Source organism: Poecilia reticulata, linkage group LG7 (genome assembly GCF_000633615.1).
Source record: "Poecilia reticulata strain Guanapo linkage group LG7, Guppy_female_1.0+MT, whole genome shotgun sequence".
Taxonomy (NCBI): Eukaryota; Metazoa; Chordata; class Actinopteri; order Cyprinodontiformes; family Poeciliidae; genus Poecilia; species Poecilia reticulata.
The window spans coordinates 5,134,121-5,153,814 of record NC_024337.1 but is presented as its reverse complement, the minus strand read 5'-3'; the positions used below and the strand labels follow the sequence as shown (position 1 = coordinate 5,153,814).

At 38.2% G+C, this 19,694-nt stretch overlaps 1 protein-coding gene across 1 annotated transcript; it reads left to right on the top strand.

The window, feature by feature from the left end:
* The first annotated feature begins 808 nt into the window (after positions 1–808).
* On the top strand, positions 809–14,934 carry mfn2 (mitofusin 2). Its single transcript, XM_008412967.2, has 18 exons — positions 809–1,134; positions 2,312–2,493; positions 3,831–3,966; positions 4,359–4,521; positions 4,631–4,755; positions 4,893–5,001; positions 5,165–5,272; positions 5,813–5,966; positions 6,492–6,559; positions 6,740–6,861; positions 7,480–7,606; positions 8,234–8,338; positions 9,746–9,848; positions 10,896–11,116; positions 11,430–11,585; positions 12,305–12,501; positions 12,626–12,760; positions 13,620–14,934. The coding sequence occupies exons 2-18, from the start codon at positions 2,316–2,318 to the stop codon at positions 13,687–13,689; spliced, it is 2,277 nt and encodes a 758-aa protein (XP_008411189.1). The 5' UTR covers positions 809–1,134; positions 2,312–2,315; the 3' UTR covers positions 13,690–14,934.
* Positions 14,935–19,694: the final 4,760 nt, after the last annotated feature.

Below are 19,694 nucleotides of genomic sequence, written 5' to 3'. Positions count from 1 at the left end.
ATTTCCCTTTAGGATCAATAAAGTATTTTTGAATTTGAATTAAGTCACAGGACATTTTCCTTGGATTCCAATAACTGTGGGAAAGGAGGAAAATTAAGATTTGGACATTTTTGCCAAACAACAATTGCTATAAGGACGTAGATCTTCATCTAACTCCAGTTTGCATTAGGTAAGGCTGAATGTGTAAGAATCATCAATAAATTGTTCAAAATTTTCGACAGGAATATTGTGAAATGAATGGGAGTCTACCAGGATTTGTAGGACATGCAAGCAGAAACCCCCCCACCCCTACAGATTTTTTTGTCACAGATTACCCATCTCATATTATACTGTTATGACATAGAGGCAGTTAAAAAAGATTACATACTGCAGCTTTAACAAACCTAATTTCATTAAAATCATTAGAAAACCTTAATCAGGGTAAAAACCCTCATTGAAGTTTACTTGAATTTGTCCCGAATGTTTTCATGTATGGAGGACCAGGAAAAACAAGATATATATTATGCTTTTATTTTTTTATTATGTCAGTTTTGGTCCTCTATACTCATGAAGGTGCATCACATATGAACCACAAAGGAGCTCAAACAAGGACTGAATAAATTAAACACACAAAAGAAAATATTTTTGGAAGCACCGTAATTAAAATAATAGATCAAGTCATGTCACTTTTGAAAAGCAAAAAAAAAATCTTCTGGAAAAAAAAATCTAATCGTTTTTAAAAAAAAATTTCAAACTCCAGTCCAGTTAGTGGCGATAATTCTCAACCGAGAAGAAGAAGACAAGTTTCTGTCTTTAGCGGATGTGCCTCTGTTTCCGTTTCCTGCGGAGTTCAGCTGTCTAATTGGAGAGAGGGGACAGGACGAAAATAAGCTAATAGGAACGACGCTAAGCCTGTGTTGCTTTTGCGCTTGTTGCTTTGACCCAACAGCATAACTGATATTTATAATTTTACGAACAGAAGCTGTTAAAATTGCAGTGTCGACAGAAATGCTTGCGGCGTGACGGGTTATACTCTCGTCTTGTCAGCTCAGATGGTCACACACTAACCTTCGCAGCCCGTGTGCATGCAAGGATACCGACCCTGTCCTAACCAATGATGCAAGGTGTCTGTTCGTGAAAACGCCCTGATCCAAGGCAAGTAGCTTAACTATTTTACAACATCAGTTTTTAACATTTGCCTGCGCCTCTGCAGTGGAGACGAAAACTCCCGGATTGTTTTATTCTATGAGACGTTTCTTTTAATGATAAGTTGGAATAACCATGAATGCAAGACTTTTGAAAAATCATTATAAGTAGCCTTTCACGAAAATGTCTCATAGCACATCAAGCAGACGCGAAAAAAGACAATTGGGTTTTGTTTACGGAACAACTGCTTTGCCTAGTGCAGGTGACGGCAAGCCTTTGGAACCATTTTGGTTGAACTCTTAAGTAAAATTTGTCTACAATTACAAAATCTATATGGACTTTCTGAAGAAAGTTCACTTTTAATAGGTGAATAAAATATTCTAGAAAAGGCTTGCAGTTTGTAGCTGAATAAAACATGATTAAACTATTTTCTTTTATTTCATTAGTACAATTCTCATCATATTACTTTTATTTTTTAAGGTATATTTAAAGTCTCTTTGTTTTTAGGGGGACACTGATTGCAGTTTTCTGACCAATTGCCAACAACAGATCTTTGACAAACCTGACTTGCCGGTGCCGATTTTGGCCAATACAGTTTTTTTTGTCTGAAATGTTGCTATGTATAGCAAGAAAATAGCTTAGTTGCCAACAGTAAGGGTGACCATTGTTAACTGAAAATGTACAGAGATGACCTGATGGGTGGGTCTGTCATTTAACCCCCTCTCACTGAAGGGCAAAAGAGGACAGTGACTGGTTTATAGGTAGATAAGGTTGGTGGATAAGATCGGCTTCATATGTAAATATCGGTTGATGACTGATCTCCCAAAATTAATGAAATCGGGACCGGTTTATCGATGTACCCCTATTTGTCTGTTGAGAGGTTTTACTAATATTCATTAACCACCTTTAACGAGCCTACTGATGAAAACCTGGCTGTTCACACAAAGTTCTTCTTGTTTTTCTTTTTTTAACATAATTGAGCAGACTTACAAAAGTATGGAAAGAGAGGTGTTAGAATTGACTCGTAGCTTCTGCTTACAAAGCCGTGGACATCTTAAATTTTTATTTTTTTTAAGGAACTCGCTTAAAGCAGTTAAGGGTCTTGAGGGTATCGGACAGCGAGATTTATATACGTGGATTACTTTTACTATAAATGTTTGGGCAACCTTTCTTCTGATTTCTGCAGTGCCATGTCTATATCTGTTTCAAGACCCAACCCTGTCCAATTTCAATGCAAGAAGAAAAACAGAACAATGGCTGAAGTAAATGTGTCACCACTGAAGCATTTTGTCACCGCAAAGAAGAAGATCAATGGAATATTTGAACAACTTGCGACCTACATCAAGGAAAGCGCTGCCTTTCTGGAAGGTATTTTTTATATATAAAATTATCACCTATGATAACCTCTGGTAAAAATGTCACTGGTATAATGTATTACAGTATTATGATCACGGATCTAAAATGTGTGATTTTGCTTTTTTTTTTAAAACATGTTTTGATGTGAATATGTAGCTGATTTGCTTCTTAAATATTTGCTGGATTGTGGGCTGATCTTCACCCTCCTACATGACCTGTTGCTGTCAGAGCCATAATAATAATAGATTTTATTCATAATGCCCCTTTATACCTATGAAATAATCATAAGTGTTATTTATGAGGCGCTAGTAGAGACAAAGCTTTTCCGTTTTCTAACTGTAAAGTTTTTAATAAGCGTCCTCTCACTGCCACTGCCAAGAAGCAACCTCCTTCCTCCCAAGCTGCCATCCATCTTCTCATGGAGCAAAAGAATAGCAGATTTTATTTGGATTATACCTTGAAACCCGAAACCAACCCATGCCTAATCTCCACAGATCTACTGTAAAATGGGAACAATCTTCCCCTTTGCGAAAGTATTTGAATCAAAAACAAAAACCTGAAAGTTTTATGTGTGTGTGTGGTCTATGAAGAAAAGGTCATTCAAATACAATCTAATTTTAACATATGGCTTATGTCTGTTAATCAAATAGAATTTAAAAAAAAGAAAAATCTAGCATTTATATTAGGAAAAACAATGTTTTGAGGGGTTTTATCCTGGATATCCCCTTGTTGAATTTAAAACGCAGCAGAATATAATTCCTGAAATATAATCTTAGTGAAATGACTATATTGTCTTCAACATTGGAGAAATCCTCAAACTAAACTTTCACATGGGCAAAAATAGACATTTATATACTAAATATTTTGCCACCATATAACTTTATGCTAGGCAGCATTTTTTCCTTCCCATTTAAATCTTGAGTCCCAAGTTGTCCTTCTTTTATCAAACAGAAATGATCTGCTCCCACCTTAAGATTTCTCTCACTTCTCTATAAGTAGAATATGAAAATATGTTTAGCTCCAGTTTAACCATTAAAACATGTTTATGTAAATACAACAATCCCTCTTTTAGGTAACTGATTTGATTTACTGATGATGGATCTCAGTGTTGCTCCTGCATTTTGTCTTTGGAAGACCATATATGCGTAGAGTGTACTTTTTCAAGTTGTAGTAAGTAGTCTGTGGCCTTGTAAGTGTAACAATCTGATAATTTACAGTGGGTAAAACACTGCCTGTCTCTATAGTTTTCGTAGTCTGAAATTATACAAAATACGATGCCTTATATTAGGATTGTTTCAAGGATAAGGAAGATCATTAAGCGACTAACTGCTCTGTCTCTCACCGTTTAGATACTTACAAAAATGAGCAGCTGGACCCACTGACCACTGAGGAGCAGGTTCAGGAGGTCTGCGGCTACCTGTCCAAGGTGGCAGGAATAGGAGAAGTGCTAGCGCGGAGGCATATGAAGGTGGTTTTCTTTGGAAGGTAAATTAAATTACATTTTCTTGCAGTTGGTACTTGTGTATTTATCTTCACACAAACTTTTATGAGGAAGTTGAACTGTTTTGTTTCTTTCCTACAAACATTCAAACTCAATTCAGTTCCCCCTTATTGGTCCCAAATGGAAAGTAAATGTTGTAACTCAGGTTATGGTGATGGCTGTGGGCAGAAAGGATTTGCTATGGTGGACTTCTGTGTTTCGCTTGGGTCTTGGTCTTGGGGGTGGGTAAATTTTAGAGGTGCACCGATTGCCAAGATTTCTTTAATTTTGGGTGATCGACGATCGGTCGACACATATCAAAGATTTCACATAAAGTGTAGGTAGGCTTCTGAAATTACTGCATGTTTAACTGGCTTTACATGATTTTCTTTCACAGAACCAGTAATGGGAAGAGTTCTGTGATCAATGCCATGCTATGTGATAAAGTTTTGCCATCTGGAATCGGACACACAACCAACTGTTTCCTGAGGGTGGAGGGCACAGATGGCAATGAAGGCTTCCTGCTCACTGAAGGCTCTGAGGACAGGAAAAGCATAACGGTTAGTGACCTGACTGACAGCTCCAGCTACCAGCGTACACTAAATAGGTCAGTTTGTGATAGGATGTTGTTTGTGAGTAAAGATTTGACCCATTGATGTCTCTGATCAGACGGTGAACCAGCTGGCCCATGCTCTGCTTCAGGATGTGGATCTGGACGCTGGCAGTCTGGTCTGCGTCATGTGGCCTAAAGCAAAGTGTGCTTTACTAAGAGATGATTTGGTGCTTTTGGACAGGTTAGCTGAAAGTTGATTTTTAGCTTTAACAGGAGTGTTAGTACTCAGTTTTGAAGAAAAATGTAACCAATTCTTTCTTTCACAAAAGCTAACGCTGCCTCACAAAGCTTAGTTTTTCTTGCTTTTCTCCCCTCCAGCCCCGGCATCGACGTCACCACCGAGTTGGACAGTTGGATCGACAAGTTCTGCCTGGATGCAGATGTGTTTGTTCTAGTAGCAAACTCTGAATCCACGCTCATGCAAACAGTGAGACACAAAAGCTTTGTTCTGCAGAAACAACTGACTCGAGTATTTTACGAGATAAAGCTAAAGCAACTGGGAATTGTGCAATTGCTTGTTTAATGTAAAATATTTAAATGCCCATTGTGTTCCAGCTAGCCGTTTTAAAACGTTTCTTAACTTTCTGCAGGAGAAGTCCTTCTTTCATAAAGTCAATCAGCGTCTCTCCAGTCCTAATGTTTTTATCCTCAACAACCGCTGGGATGCCTCTGCCTCAGAGCCAGAATATATGGAGGAGGTTAGTCAACTTTATGTGATAAAAGTGTGCACACACTTTTTTTTCTTCTTTTTTTCCCAACAGTTATACTTGTTGCTAATAAAGTAATTTTCAGAATGAAAACGAGACAGACTGGCAAAACAGCACTACTGTTACCTCAAGACAAAGACAGCAGGGTCAAGCTCAGTTCATGGCATAGCTACTATTGGTAGCTGCCAGAAGCAGCCGCAGTGTAGTAGCATCAGCTTCTGACACCAGGGTACCTAGTTCCCTGACAAGCATTTCATTTTTGTCGGAAATGTCAAAACATCAGATGAAACTAAGATGCACTTGCTTTTGAATACCTTACAATTACAGCCTTAAATAATATTTTAAAGACTATTAAAAATGGCTTACAGGATCTTCTCTGTTTGCTGGGAAAGAAAATCTCAGTTTTGGAGGAATTTTATGTTGATGGTAAACTGTATAGAGCGCTTCTACATGAGGCCCACTGGTCAGTTCAGAACCTTTGTTCCCAAATCTGTTGTGTTTTTTTTACAACGTATTTTTATCTCGACACAGGTTCGCAGACAGCATATGGACCGCTGCACTAATTTTCTTGTGGATGAGTTGGGCGTTGTTGACAGAGCCCAGGCCAGCGACCGCATCTTCTTCGTCTCAGCTAAAGAAGTGCTCCAGGCTCGTGTGCAGAAGGCCCAAGGGATGCCTGAATCAGGTTGATTGGATTCTAACTGCTTGTGGTGTTGAACAGGCTTTGTGTCAGGGGGCCCAGGGTGGGGAGAGTGTTTTGTTTTGTTTTTTTTATTATTTGGGAACAGAACAAAAGAATGACACAAAAACAAAGGCTGTTCATTTACATTACCTTGCAATAATCCCACAATGACTGTCAACTAACAATGGATTTTATGAGGACCAAATCTTAAAGATCTGTTCACTTTAAAGAGACATTAAAAGGATCCATTTTTGAACATTTAGAAGAAGCCATTTAAAAAAAACAAGCCATTTTATCTCCAATGTAATTTTTGGTTACATGGTTTCATAAAATACAACATTTTAAAATGTAAATGTCAAATACCTGTGCTATTTGTTTTACTAGGTTTTGTGTGCATTAATAACACTTCAGTGCTATAAAAGAAAAATAAATATACCTGCCCAATACGTAAAGTTAGTCTTGTTATTAATAAAAATGTGACGTGTGAATAGGATTTTGAAGACGGTTTTGTTCTTGCCATTGTTCCAGGTGGCGCTCTAGCTGAGGGATTTCAAGCCCGAATGTTTGAGTTCCAAAACTTTGAGAGGCGATTTGAAGTAAGACCCTTTTACTGTGGAGCATCATAACATATATTTCCATTCCTCTTATAGTGCTTTAGCTAACTTCTGCATATCATTCATACACACGTTTCAAAAGGACAATTTTACAAGACATTCACATTTTGCATTGATGTCCAGGTTGCTTGACTGTCTGTTTAATCGGTTTTCTGTACTTAGGAGTGCATATCTCAGTCTGCGGTGAAGACCAAGTTCGAACAGCACACAGTAAGAGCGAAGCAAATATCTGAAGCTCTGCGGCGCATTATGGACTTGGTGCATGTAGCTGCCCAAGAACAGAGGTGAGTGTGTGTTGTACTGTCAGGATGAAACACATGAGCACTGTCACAGTGGGGTGTGTCTCCCACAAACTGAAGCTGCACTAATGATTTGGTGTCAAATGACTAAAATTGTTTTGTGTGTCAGCGTTTTGCAAAAGTATTCATAACACTGAGCGTTTTTTATTAACATTTTTCATTATTAAAATAAAACATATTTTAATAATTTCTTTTGGATTTTGGAGGGGACTGATTTGTAGTTTAGTGGGGAAAACAAACAATACTACAAAGTGTTAGATCTAATTATGCCTCCCTGCTCTTATATGTAAATTATTTAGACCAGCGTTTGTTGAAAAAGTACTTTGAAGACATGTCGGCTTGTCTATAGTGAATCTCCTCCATAATTCCTTGCCAATGATCCAAAGTGGGGTGGGAGTCTCCAGGTTCTAGTTTTTTTTTACTTTTAAAAAGATGCATCTTATTTTTTAAACACCTTTCCAGATATTAGCCCCAATAGGAGAAAGTTTGTCTATGTCGCGGTGCCCTGAGTTCTACTTTTAAAAAATATATCTTTACAGCAAGTTATAATCAAACTCCTTTCTCCAGCTTAATGAGTTTGTACTTTTGTGCATGTTTGCTCAGACTTTACTGCTTGGAGACAAAAGAGGATCGTCAACAACGGCTGGAGTTTATAGAGAAACAACTGGATCTGTTGACTATGGACTGCAAGGCTAAGATCAAGAGGATTACAGAGGAGGTGGAGAGACAGGTGAGATAAAATTATGACATGTGACATCAAAGTTTGTTATCATGTTTAGTATTTGTTTTAAAAGTAATGATAGTGCTTGACGGTTAAAATTTGCTTGATATTACTGTATTTTAGTTCATTACATCCGTATTAAATGAAAACTTGGATAAATTGTGGCTTTCATTTCATATATTTTCAATAGCAGACGTAAAGTTAACAGAATGGCATTAGGGTTGAAAATCCAACACAGTTTAAGAAACATTAAACAAAATGTGTACATGACCGGTTTATCATTGAAAGAAACGTCTTATTTTGACTGACGGTAAATCTTTTGTCCTTGACCACTGTCCATTGTGGTCCACTTCAACAGTGTTTGAACGGAACTTCCTTTTTTCTCAACCCGAGCTATTTCAACCTTGCTCCTACTTGAACACCACTGAAGTAGTCGACGTAAAGCTTTATTTTTCTAATATTTTTTGTTAAAAGCATAAAAAATTCCAGCTCAAAATGGTTATTCAGAGAATCAGTTTTGGCCGTTTTGGTTTAACAAAACGACAAAAAATAAAAGCAATAGGCTGTGAATTAGAATGTGAAAAACGATTCATGAACATTTACTAATTGACATGGTGTGTCTGTTGTCCTGTCCAGGTAACTAACACTATGGCAGAGGAAATAAGGAGGCTTCATGTCCTAGTGGATGACTTCCACATGGACTTCCACCCGTCACCTGTGGTCCTCAAGGTCTACAAAAATGTGAGTTTCTAAAATGGCTCATTCATTAGTCGGTGCATATCAAAGAATTAAAAAAGGGGAGAAAAAGAAACCTTTTAGTGCTTTAATTTGTTTGGTGCACTTTGGGGTCAACATATATTCATTTAGAAACAAGAACTACCAAACTCAAATGGCTAATTTCCCTTTTTTATGTAAATGTAAGGAATCAAAAAATAGAAAATAAATTCATGATTTCTTTAGCTAAGAAAAAACTGGGGGGAAAAAAAAGATTAATCTTAATGAATGATGACATTTGGAAATAAAATGTCAAAGGTGTAATATTTAAGTCTGCACCCAGCCAAAACAAAATAAGTTTCAAAGATCTATTTCATAACCTGATTGGTTGCTAGATTACTATATAAATGCTGTATAAATTAAATTTGACTTTGTAATTTTAATGCCTTGATATTGAGCCTCTGTATCTTTTTTACATAATACTGCCCCTTTAAGCAAAGAAACTAATGTAGAATTTAGTTTCTAAATTCTACATTAATACTAAATCCCAATCTTCACAGAACACAGTTTTTAGTACTGTAACTTCCAGACCATTGATTATAAGCCACACCCACTAACTTTGACAAGAAAAGCAGTGTCCATGTACAGGTCGCACCTGCCTATTCTGCAGGTTTCCACGTTGTAACATGAGATATAAAATTTTTAAGACTTAAGCAGCTTGTACCGCGACTGCTTAAAAACAAAAGAAAAAGGATAGATCATATGATCACTACCTGCGCACTAAAGTCGCCTTCTTCAGTGTTGGAATTGAACTCGTTTTAAGTCTGTCGCTATTGCTCTCATTATCACTTTTGTCTAGAAGCGAATTTGCCCTGGAGTTTGTCCTGTCTTCATCATCGCGCATTGACTGAAAAGTTGTGCTTTAGCTGCATCACCGTGTCTAAAACATATGAGAAAAGCAGTGGCTTCTAGTCTGGAAGGTATAATGCTTGCTTTTAAATGTAAAACATTTTCAAATTGCACAGGAGACATTCTTCACAGAATAATATGTATTCTAAATAATAATGATCAAATCAGTTGCTGTTGGTGTGGCCTTTACAAACTCAAGCAAATAGTGTTTTGGTCACTTGATGACTGTGCAGCATTTTATTTATTTGTTTTTGTGTAATTTTGCCAGCAGCCTATCATCAGGTCAAACTGGTTTGGACAGGTGAAGGAGAGGTAACTGTGCAGAGTGTGAGATGTATGTCAGTTCCCTGCAGCCTGACAAGCATGTAAAGTTAATTGTGTTATACGAGTTTTAAACCAACGGACTTGATGGATGTTTTATTTTAGCTCCTCACCCAGTTTGAATTACACAGTCTGAGTTTTTGCTAAACTCCCAAACAGTTGTCCAGTTTTAACGATAAACAACAAGGTCATTTTGTGTTGTAGGAACTCCATCGGTACATAGAGGACGGTCTGGGGAAGACCATGTCCGAAAGGTGCTCAAGCTCCATCACAAACACCCTGCAGGCCACACAAATGGAGATGATAGGTAAAATATCAAGCAGCTAAATACTAATACTTCTCTGCACGGTCTCATGTTTGGTTTGTGCCATTTACATATTGCTGCAAGCTACAATGTTAGATCAGTAACGTCTATGGTTAGTCCATCAAAATTACGTTAGATTTCATTAGACTTCATACAGTGTGCATGCTTGATGTGCGAGTCTTCATGAACACCTCTGACCCTTAGTTATGTGTCTGCTGTCAGCAAACTAAACTAGCACCTCTCTGTCCCCACATTGAAATGCAGGGTTAGATCAAACCCCATTTCCATCGTGGCAGTAGAAGTGTAAGTGGTTGAGGGATATAAATACCTCAGCATTCGCCGGGACAACAGAACGGACTGGAGATGCAACAGTGAAGCCGTTGAGAAGGATCAGAGCAGACTGGACTTCTTGAGGAAGCTCAGATCAAGTTTTGCAGCAAGATGCTGCAGATCTTCTGTAAATCTCTTGTTGAGGCCATCATTTCTCCTGCCGGTACCTGTTGGGGCAGCAGCATCACAGTCAGGGGCCTAAGAAGGCTCAACGACCTGATTGAAAAAAGCTGTTCTGGAGACGACTTTGGAGCCTCTGGAGATGCTAGTGCAAAGAAGGATTTTACATAAAATAAAGATTTTCCCGTGCCAGCCGCAGTGTTGTCTAATTAACTCGAAAGCTGTGAATCTGTGCCGTCGTGTCACAGGGACGTGACCAGGGTCAGGTGGCTCTATCAGTCTGACAACCTCTGTCCTAAAGAGACTTCTAATGAAGAAAACATTGCTTTCAGGGAGGGAGACGGGGAGTTAATGAGCGCACAAACTCAGCTTAAAGTTTGCACTTACAGTTTGCGGATTGTTGTTATTAGGAAGATGAGGATTTTGATCATATTTTAATGTAAAAATCACTTTCACCATCTATTTAAATTGGGTTACTGTAATTATTGATCCCAGTAATCAACTGTTTTATGCTTCTTTTTGTCGCCATCTCACGGATGGTGTTTTGTCTCAGTAAATGTAAATTGATCTCAACTGATTTTTAAATTATTTTTATTACAGAGGGTCTGAAGCCTCTGCTGCCAAATTCGATCAGAGAGCAGGCCAACAAGATCATTCCTCGTCAGTTCTTCAACCTTACGTACGACCTGGCCTGTGACAAGCTCTGTAGTGATTTTCAAGAGGATATCAGCTTCCACTTTTCCCTTGGTTGGACCATGCTTGTCAACCGGTTTCTAGGGCCCAAGAACACACGACGGGCCCTCATGGGCTACAGCGACCAGGTAATCTTTCCCTGGTTTTGGAAAAAGAAACTGCTTGGTCAGTCATGTTATCTGGATGACATTAAATTGACCTCTGGTGATAAAAGAACCTTGTTGTTGTCTTTTACCAGGATGTTATTTATTTTTTTATCTATTATTTTAGCAGGTTTCTTCTTTGAAATACTGGTAACATTGGAGTATTTTGGTCAATAATTCACTGCATTTTACATGTTTAATTACTACAAGAAAGGTTGTGGTGCTGTAGAAGCATGACCTTTAGTCACGCCTGAATAAAAGAGATCTGTGCTTCTTTTTTTTGCTGCTAAACTTGCAGGTTCCTCGGCCCATGGCCCTAACACCAGTCAGCACCAGCATGCCTCCATTCCCACAAAGTTCTGTGACTCAGGAAGAGCTCATGGTCACTATGGTGACAGGTCTCGCATCTCTTACGTCGCGTACTTCCATGGGTGTCCTTGTGGTCGGCGGTGTGGTAAGTTAATTACAGGGTCAAATACATTTTTATGAAATCTTTCCAAATCTGCGTAGTCATAAAAACATTCGACAATAATTAATAATTCCCTTACGACTGAGTCACTATTCACTAATCACGCCTCGTAGGCAAATGACATAGACAGCATTACATAATTGTTTATCATTACTGTCATTAATCAGTTTTTACGCTCTTTACCTCGCTAAGAAAACCTTTTAGAGTCAGGCTACCTAGCTGCTGCTGGTTAGCTCTGTGTTTTTGTGATGCTGCTTGAAGTTAGCTTAACTGTTTTTGTTGGAGTTAGCCAGTCCCTGGTAAGTGTGTCTTCCTGCAAAGCTCCAAGTCTTCTGGTTTGGCTTTATTATCTGTTTAAAATCCTACTCAGTGTATTATTTAATTACCTTCTCTTGTCTTTACTGTTCCACTTTGTTAAAATCTCCCATTAATATCACTTCATTTCTCAAGTCACACTGCCTGCATAGTTCATTAAAATATAATTCATCATAAGACTGCCTCGCTTATCAATGTGGGAACAATTTTTAAATGGGTCGAAATATTATACAGCAATCCCTCAGCTGAAATAGTAACAGAAATGTATGTAAAACAATAAAGATCAACAGGGGCTACAGACGAGGTTGTGGGAGTGATGATTGTTTTCTTTAGTATGTTTTAATGCTAAAGCGTTTAAGATAACTTGAGGCTCTTGCTACTGTGTGCAGATTTGGAAGGCAGTGGGATGGCGCCTGATTGCGTTGTCACTGGGTCTTTATGGACTTCTCTACGTCTACGAGCGACTCACATGGACTACCAAAGCCAAAGAGAGAGCCTTCAAGCGACAGTTTGTGGACTACGCCAGTGAGAAGCTGCAGCTAATTGTCAGCTACACTGGATCCAACTGCAGCCACCAGGTCCAGCAGTGAGTTTCAACCGTGGTGTGAATGGATGCAAAACTCTGATTACATGTTCCGACAGCAAAAAGTGTCCACTACTTGGTCATTACAGAGCTATGTCAACTTGTGTTTCGGTCTCGTCTTTGACAGAGAGCTGACAAGCGTGTTTGCACAGCTGTGCCAGCAGGTAGACGTCACCCGTCAGAACCTCGATGATGAAGTCAATGAAATGAACAGGAAGATTGAGCTCTTGGACAATCTACAGAGCAAGGCTAAACTTCTACGGTAAGATGTGCTTGGAGTTACAGGATGGGCTACATGTCGGCGTCTTCGCTGTCCACATGACTGCGCAAGGGCGGAATTTCTATTCTGAAACCTGTTTTATTCATTTATATTTTTAAACTATGTTTATTGGTTTACATTTATCGATCACATACAAAACAAAAAACAGAACAACTGTCGGCAAGAGAAATCACTTACATTCTGACAAAGATAAAACAGTTACAGGTGTGAAGCAGCATTCAGATTTACTTTCCAATTTTAGAGCAGCATATATAATGTCAAAGAATAAGAGACATGATTCAGTTTTCGCTCTAGAAATCTAGTCCATTTGCTCCATCTCTTTTTGTAAAGAACGTTAACTTTTCCATTTTGTGTGTTTCCTCGATCAGATTCAGTCAGTCCTTTAGCATCGGTGGGGTCAGGTTGAAGCCATTTCCAAGCCATCCTTTTTTTTTTTTTTGGCTGTAGCACTGAAGATTTTTACTGAAACCTGTTTTGGGTTCCTTAATATTTCTTTGTGGGTGTGGGGCACAAATACCGTATTTTCCGGACTATAGCGCACACCTCACTATAAGCCGCATCTACAAAAGAAAAAAAAAGAAAAATGGAAAGTACATGTATACAAGCCGCACGGGGCTATAAGCCACTGGTATCTCTGCCTCTCTGTTTTCCACAAGGAGGCAGTAGAGGGCTACGTCTTTAATAAATCTGCTATTAAGGACCCAGCCCTCCGTCTCCAACACCGAACCATGGATCCGTTCACGTCGAGCTACTATTTTTATTAGTATTTATTTTTACCCTGTCAGACACTGACTGATGCCTAAATGCAGGTCTGAATTCCGTCTTTTTTTTCTCTCGTTAGGAACAAGGCAGGCTGGTTGGACAGTGAGCTCAATATGTTCACCCAGCAGTACCTCCAACAGAGCAAGTGACCCAGGCGGAGCTTCCTCTGAGACTGAGCATCATCAGGGGAACATGTAAAATGCTTGCATGGCTAATTTGTGATGTAATTGTAATGTTCTGTTCAGAAGAGACGGCTAACCCGAGTCAACAGAGGTCTGTAGTAATTGCTATGTGTTTATATGGAGATAAACGGTGCAGTATGCATGTCATGCAAAGCCTATTTGAATGACAACAGAAGTAAATATTCCTCTCTGTACATCTCCATGTGCGTCCTTTCATCCTCACATGCGCAAATTCGGTACATCTGAGGAATTTCAATGTCATGTTTGTAGGATAAGTTATATGTTAGCTGAAAAAGAAACACACCCTTTGTTCTCACCTATTCACTGTTAGCATCTTATCTTGTGGATGTTCTCAACCAGTGTGTAAAAAGCTTCAATGTACTTCTGCTTTTGGAGTTACTTAATTTCAAATCAGTTTGATTTTATAGCTCTGATTCAACAAGAAACGTTTCAAGTAGGGCTGCACAATTTACCGCAAACATTTTGTCGTCACAATATAAACTGTGTGCAATATTCATATTGAACAGGACTGTTTGGAGTGCAATAATTTTTGGCTAATGTAATTCGACTGTAATGAACTTAGTTATTATGCTAATGCTATGTTTAACCAGTTTGATAGTCTCATGGCAGCAGATGCTCTCACCAAACACTAACGATTTTAGATAAAATGCTAAAGGTCAGAGAGCAATGGAAGCACAGGTCAGGAAGGAAAGGAGAAACTGATGTTGTCGAAAAAATATTTACCAAAGTTATTGCCGTCACAAGATTTTCTAATATTGTGCAGCCCTATTTTCAAAGCACTTTACGAAACAAACAGATGCTGTTTGTGTACAAATATATGCTATAGTCTCTGTCTAAACATACAGATACCAAGTCAAGTACAAAATCATTTCAACTTGATCCTATTTATAATACAAAGCAGTAAATGTTATTCATTATTCAAATTGGTCAAAGGTTTCCATCAACAGAAACCTTTTGATGCATGTTTGGCTAAAAACCAATTAATCCATTTTATATTTAATGTGTAGCCTAATTTATTGTTGAGCCAAATTAACAATAAGTTCAGATGTATGATGTTTGTTTTTGTTGAGATCTTGTATAAATGTAAAAACAGTGTATTTCCCTCTTCAACAATTGGCAAACATTACTTCCAACAAAATGATTACACTGTTCTTGTACGTGCTTACAAATAAACATTTTTCTTTCTCATTATTCTGGTACTTCAAAATGAATAACTTTAGTGAGTCTCGCTCATCTACAACTTATGTTACTGCTTTATTAATTGCACCTTATCCCTATTTGGGGAAAAATGCCTTTGTGATGTATATATATTTTTTAACAGTTTATAGTGCGAGGCCCACTTAAAGCTGCAGTACGCAAATTTTACAGTATATGACAATCTGTGAAAAATTGAGCTCCTCTGTCAAAAAAGGAGATCAAGTAGCTTGATCAGAAACAACCACAGCCAGCACAAGAGTTGTCAATCTCTGTCGTGTATTCGCCGGTGTCGCCCTCCCTTTGCTCTCTGCTGTACTACACCACCCTTTCTCCGTTTCCTTGAAAACGCTTCTATTTTTTTAATGTGTAATGTGCTTAGCTTACAGTAAAAATGACTTCTGGTCAACCCTGCTTTTGTTTTCGTTTTTTACGAACTTTTTGTTCAGAGACTGTTTATACCAGGAATCAGCTGCTAGCTTGTGGTAGGTCTGCTGTACTGCATCCCACCGAGCTGAGGAGGAGACATGGGAAATATGCTGGTATTGTGCAACGTGATGATGGACTTTCTGTTGCTCTTTAAGTGAGGCTAGCCTTTTTCTCACCACTTGGGACTATGCACCTGCTACTGCCATACATCACCACACGGTGGGACTACTTGCCTATCATATGATTTGTAGGTGACCTGTATTCTTCGTTGTGGATTCTTTCTGATGGATTCCTACGTGCGAATACAGGCTGGTGTGCTCCTCAGTAACGTGTGGTGAAACTGGCACGTTATTTCTGATGTTTAAATAAGTACTTGTGGAGAGATAACAAGTCTTTGCTCTTTCGCCATCTACCTCCGCAGCTGTCTTCATAGACATGGATACGCAGACACCGCACTGAACCCAGGGTTTCACCTCACTGTAGCAGCGAACGGGAGTTGATTTCCTGCCATTTTCCCCAGGAATCTTGGCTCCATACTTCTATATTCCTCTGTGACACCAAGAGCGAGATGAAAGTGCGTCATATTGACCCGTCCCGTGCGCCACTAAAGTTTGCATACACGTATACAAGAAGCAGCACACAATTACGCGGCAATTTTGAAGCGCTTTGGCTCTGGTGGAAAACATCGCCAATAGAAGAATTCAGAGGGAGCGTTTGATCAGAGAACATATTGATCTGCTGGTAAATGTTGGTTTATTAGCGTTTAGATTGAGCCAGAATGAAAGGACTATTTTCTTTTTAAATATGGCTTTTTTTTTCTTCTTTAAAATGCATTTTTATTTTTGTGAGGTGACATGTGCCCTCAAAGCACCTTTTAAATAAAAACATAATATCTATACTACTTCAAAGGACGTTGCCATGGTTATTGCTTCACGTGGTGGCAGATTTCCGGGTATTTATACTAATTTACATATGTATTTATAGGTGGCACTCCATTTCACGCAAATTGGCATGTATAAAGGAACGTGCGTGCGCAGGGCTTTATACGTCCGGATTTTTTTTTTTTTTTTTTGTGCGCCGCACTTTTCTAAATTTGTCCGTCCGCCAAGTTTTAGAGTGAAAACTGCGCACTCTTACATAAGGCCCCGGGTTTGAGCATTTCTGGAGAAATCTGAAAATGGCTGCACAGACATCTCCCATCAAATCTGATGGAGTTTGAAAAGTACTTCAAAGAAGCACTTGCCAAACTGCCTAAAGACAGATGTGCCAAGCTTGTAGAAAAATATTCAAAAAGACTGAAGGCTGTAATTGCTGCCAAAGGTTGATCAACAAAGCTCTTAATAGTTATGTAAATATGTTTCTAGTTTTCCATTGTAATAAATTTGCAAAAACAAATGTTTCATTGTCATAATGACCCATCAGGAAAGAGAATAAGAATTTGAAATAAGGCTGTAGTGCTGTGAATACTTTTCAGATGCACTATAAAAGCTTGAAATATTTCACTCAACATTTTATACAAGTTTCACTGATAGTGACTATAAAAACTTGTTAAACTACTTTAAATAATTAAGCTACTGAACGGTTTGACAGAGACAGAATGTGTGACTGAATTAATTTTTTTGTGAAGTGTTTCATGACTTATGTTGTGAAGCGGCACTATATAAACACAGTTGAATTTCTGAAATAAAGATTTCATTTTTTCCACATTATTTTTCTTCAAATGTACCTGTAAATGTCAACTTAAGCAATTTTCAAATGGGTTAACCTAAAAAGAAAACTACAAGTTAGGTTTCTTGCAACAAAAACAGAACTCTACTGAAGATATTTTGCTGCAGGTTGAGGTAGTAATTTTAATGAAATTAAAAAGTTTGTTAAAAAAAAATATCTAAGAATTCCACTATAATTGAGCCATGTCGGCACACTATCATTACAAAGTACGAGTTAAAAGTTTGGATACACCTCCCATCGCTTCTGGAAAGCTGTCAGTGGATGTTTTTGTGGGTGACACTGATGAAGAAAATCAGCAATAAAGAAAAAGATTGTTGGATTGCAAACTATTTGCGAACAGACAAATGTTTACCATGCTTGGGTCCTCCGAAGAAAAACATTAGTGAAAGAAATATGTGAAAGCAAAAGTTAGAAAGGTGCAGATAAAAGGTTCACTGAAAGTTATTTTGAAGTATTTTTGTTCACCTACACAATCTCCATGTAGAAAAGAATCAAAATACAGAAAATAATTTATCAGGAGGTGTGAGCCATTTTTTAACAAGTACTCTACACATATTTCCATTGTCCATAATAGAAACATTATACATCAAAATATGATAAGGCAGAGGTAGGCCATTTACATTAGTCTCATAGACTTTCACATACATGTACACACATATGCATATATGTGTGTATGAACATACAGTCACAGTATTCACTCTAATGTAAGGTTTAACAAAATAGAAGATAAATGGGAAGCTGCTCTGGTTCCTAGAAGGTCCTAAATATTAATAATAATAAAAAATTAGTTAACCTCAGATGAACAAGATCATTTAAATACCGTATTTTCCGGACTATAGAGCATACCTCACTATAAGCCGCACCCACAAAGTAAAAAAACAAAACAAACTGGAAACATACATATATAAGTCGCTGGTATCTCCGTCATGCCTGCTGCTAGCATGTGCTTGTTCTAAATGCAAATTAGTGCTTTCTTATTTGATTTCCAATGATTCACTTCCTGCTAAAGAGCCCCCTGGCAGTTGAAGAAAAATCCACAAGCCGCATGGTTCAAAGCGTGGGAAAAAAGTAGCGGCTTAAAGTCCGAAAAATACGGTAAATCCAAAACTCAGAAGCAGTGGATAGTAAAAGTCTACCCTTACTGTATCCATGTGAGTTAAGAAGCAGCTAGCTGCTCCTGACAAGATGGATTTATTCAAGTCATCATTGGCATGAGAACCTCAAGAAAAGTAGCTATTTTGGCATTTTGCTGGTACAGCGGATACATGTAAAGGACATAACCCAACAGAAGCAACAGTTACTGCCAGCAATCAGGGATTATCCATTAGCTGACTTTAAATTTTTAATCTAGAGGCAACTAGTACGTAAGGAACAACTACACATCCACATGTGTTTGATACATCCTCTTGTAACTACTGTAAGTGCTTTAATCTAGTCAGGATTACACACTCTCACAACAGTAGCAGAGTAAGATCCCGGGGCAACACTATGAAAATTAGAATAAGTTTCATAAAGTCTATAAAAAACAAAAAACAAAAACAAAAAAGAACTCCACAAAATTAATACTAGAGAGAAAAATCTACCAACCCCTCAAGGCATCAATTTTTCAATTTCACCTCATTTTTCCATACAAAGCTGAAAGGAACTCGGAACAGTTCCTTAATATATTTTAAATTTGCTGGAGCAGGACAACATGGACTCTGTATGTAAGGTATCTGCTTCCTTCAGCCTTTCTAGACATTTTGTAGCAGAACAGTTGATCAATATGAAACATATGACAAAAAAAAGCTAATTGGAGAAGTGCCTGCAAATGTCTTTAAATTAGACTTCAGCATTAATTTAGAGAAACATATTTACAGCAGGTCAGTGGTTTCTAGGACAAAATATAATGACTAAGAGAAAGTCTCTTAGACCCCCTTCTGAGGTGGATGATCACACATTCAGACATCTACATGAACTGCTTTATGCAGAAAAAAACATGCTATCAAATTCTGGGCACATACCGTTAGACCAGTGGTCTCAAGCTGCAGTCCTAAAGCACCAGAGTCCGGCAACTTTTCCTACGCACCTGCCTTCTCCTACACACTTGAATTAAAACTGCCTCCCTATTATGCAGACAAGCTCTACAGAGTTCTGCTCAGGAGCTAATACCGGAGCCAGGAGTGCTGAAACACACAGACATCTAAAAGTTGCAGGACAACTGGCCCGTAAGGACATGAGTTTGAGACCGCTGGTTTAGACCGCCTGCTGTCCATAAGCTTACATTTTCATTTTTAAAAGTTCTTCTCCTTTAACATGTTTTTCTAGATTGATATGGTAGAAGACATCTTGCAGCTTAATGAAGGCATCGTTTTCGAACAAGCGGAGATTTTGATTCTATTTAGTTCACTTCATTGCAAATCAGAAACTTTGGTAGATACCCATTTGATGTGACAAATGTTTCTGGATATTTTCAGCAACTTAATACAAGTCATTTTACCACAGCTTCCTAAATCCACATTAAAGCAGCAGATGAGAAACATCCTAAGAAAATTCCATCAACACTTTTGTCAGAAAGGCACAGATGATCAGAAAATAAAGGAAGCTTTTCTATATATATA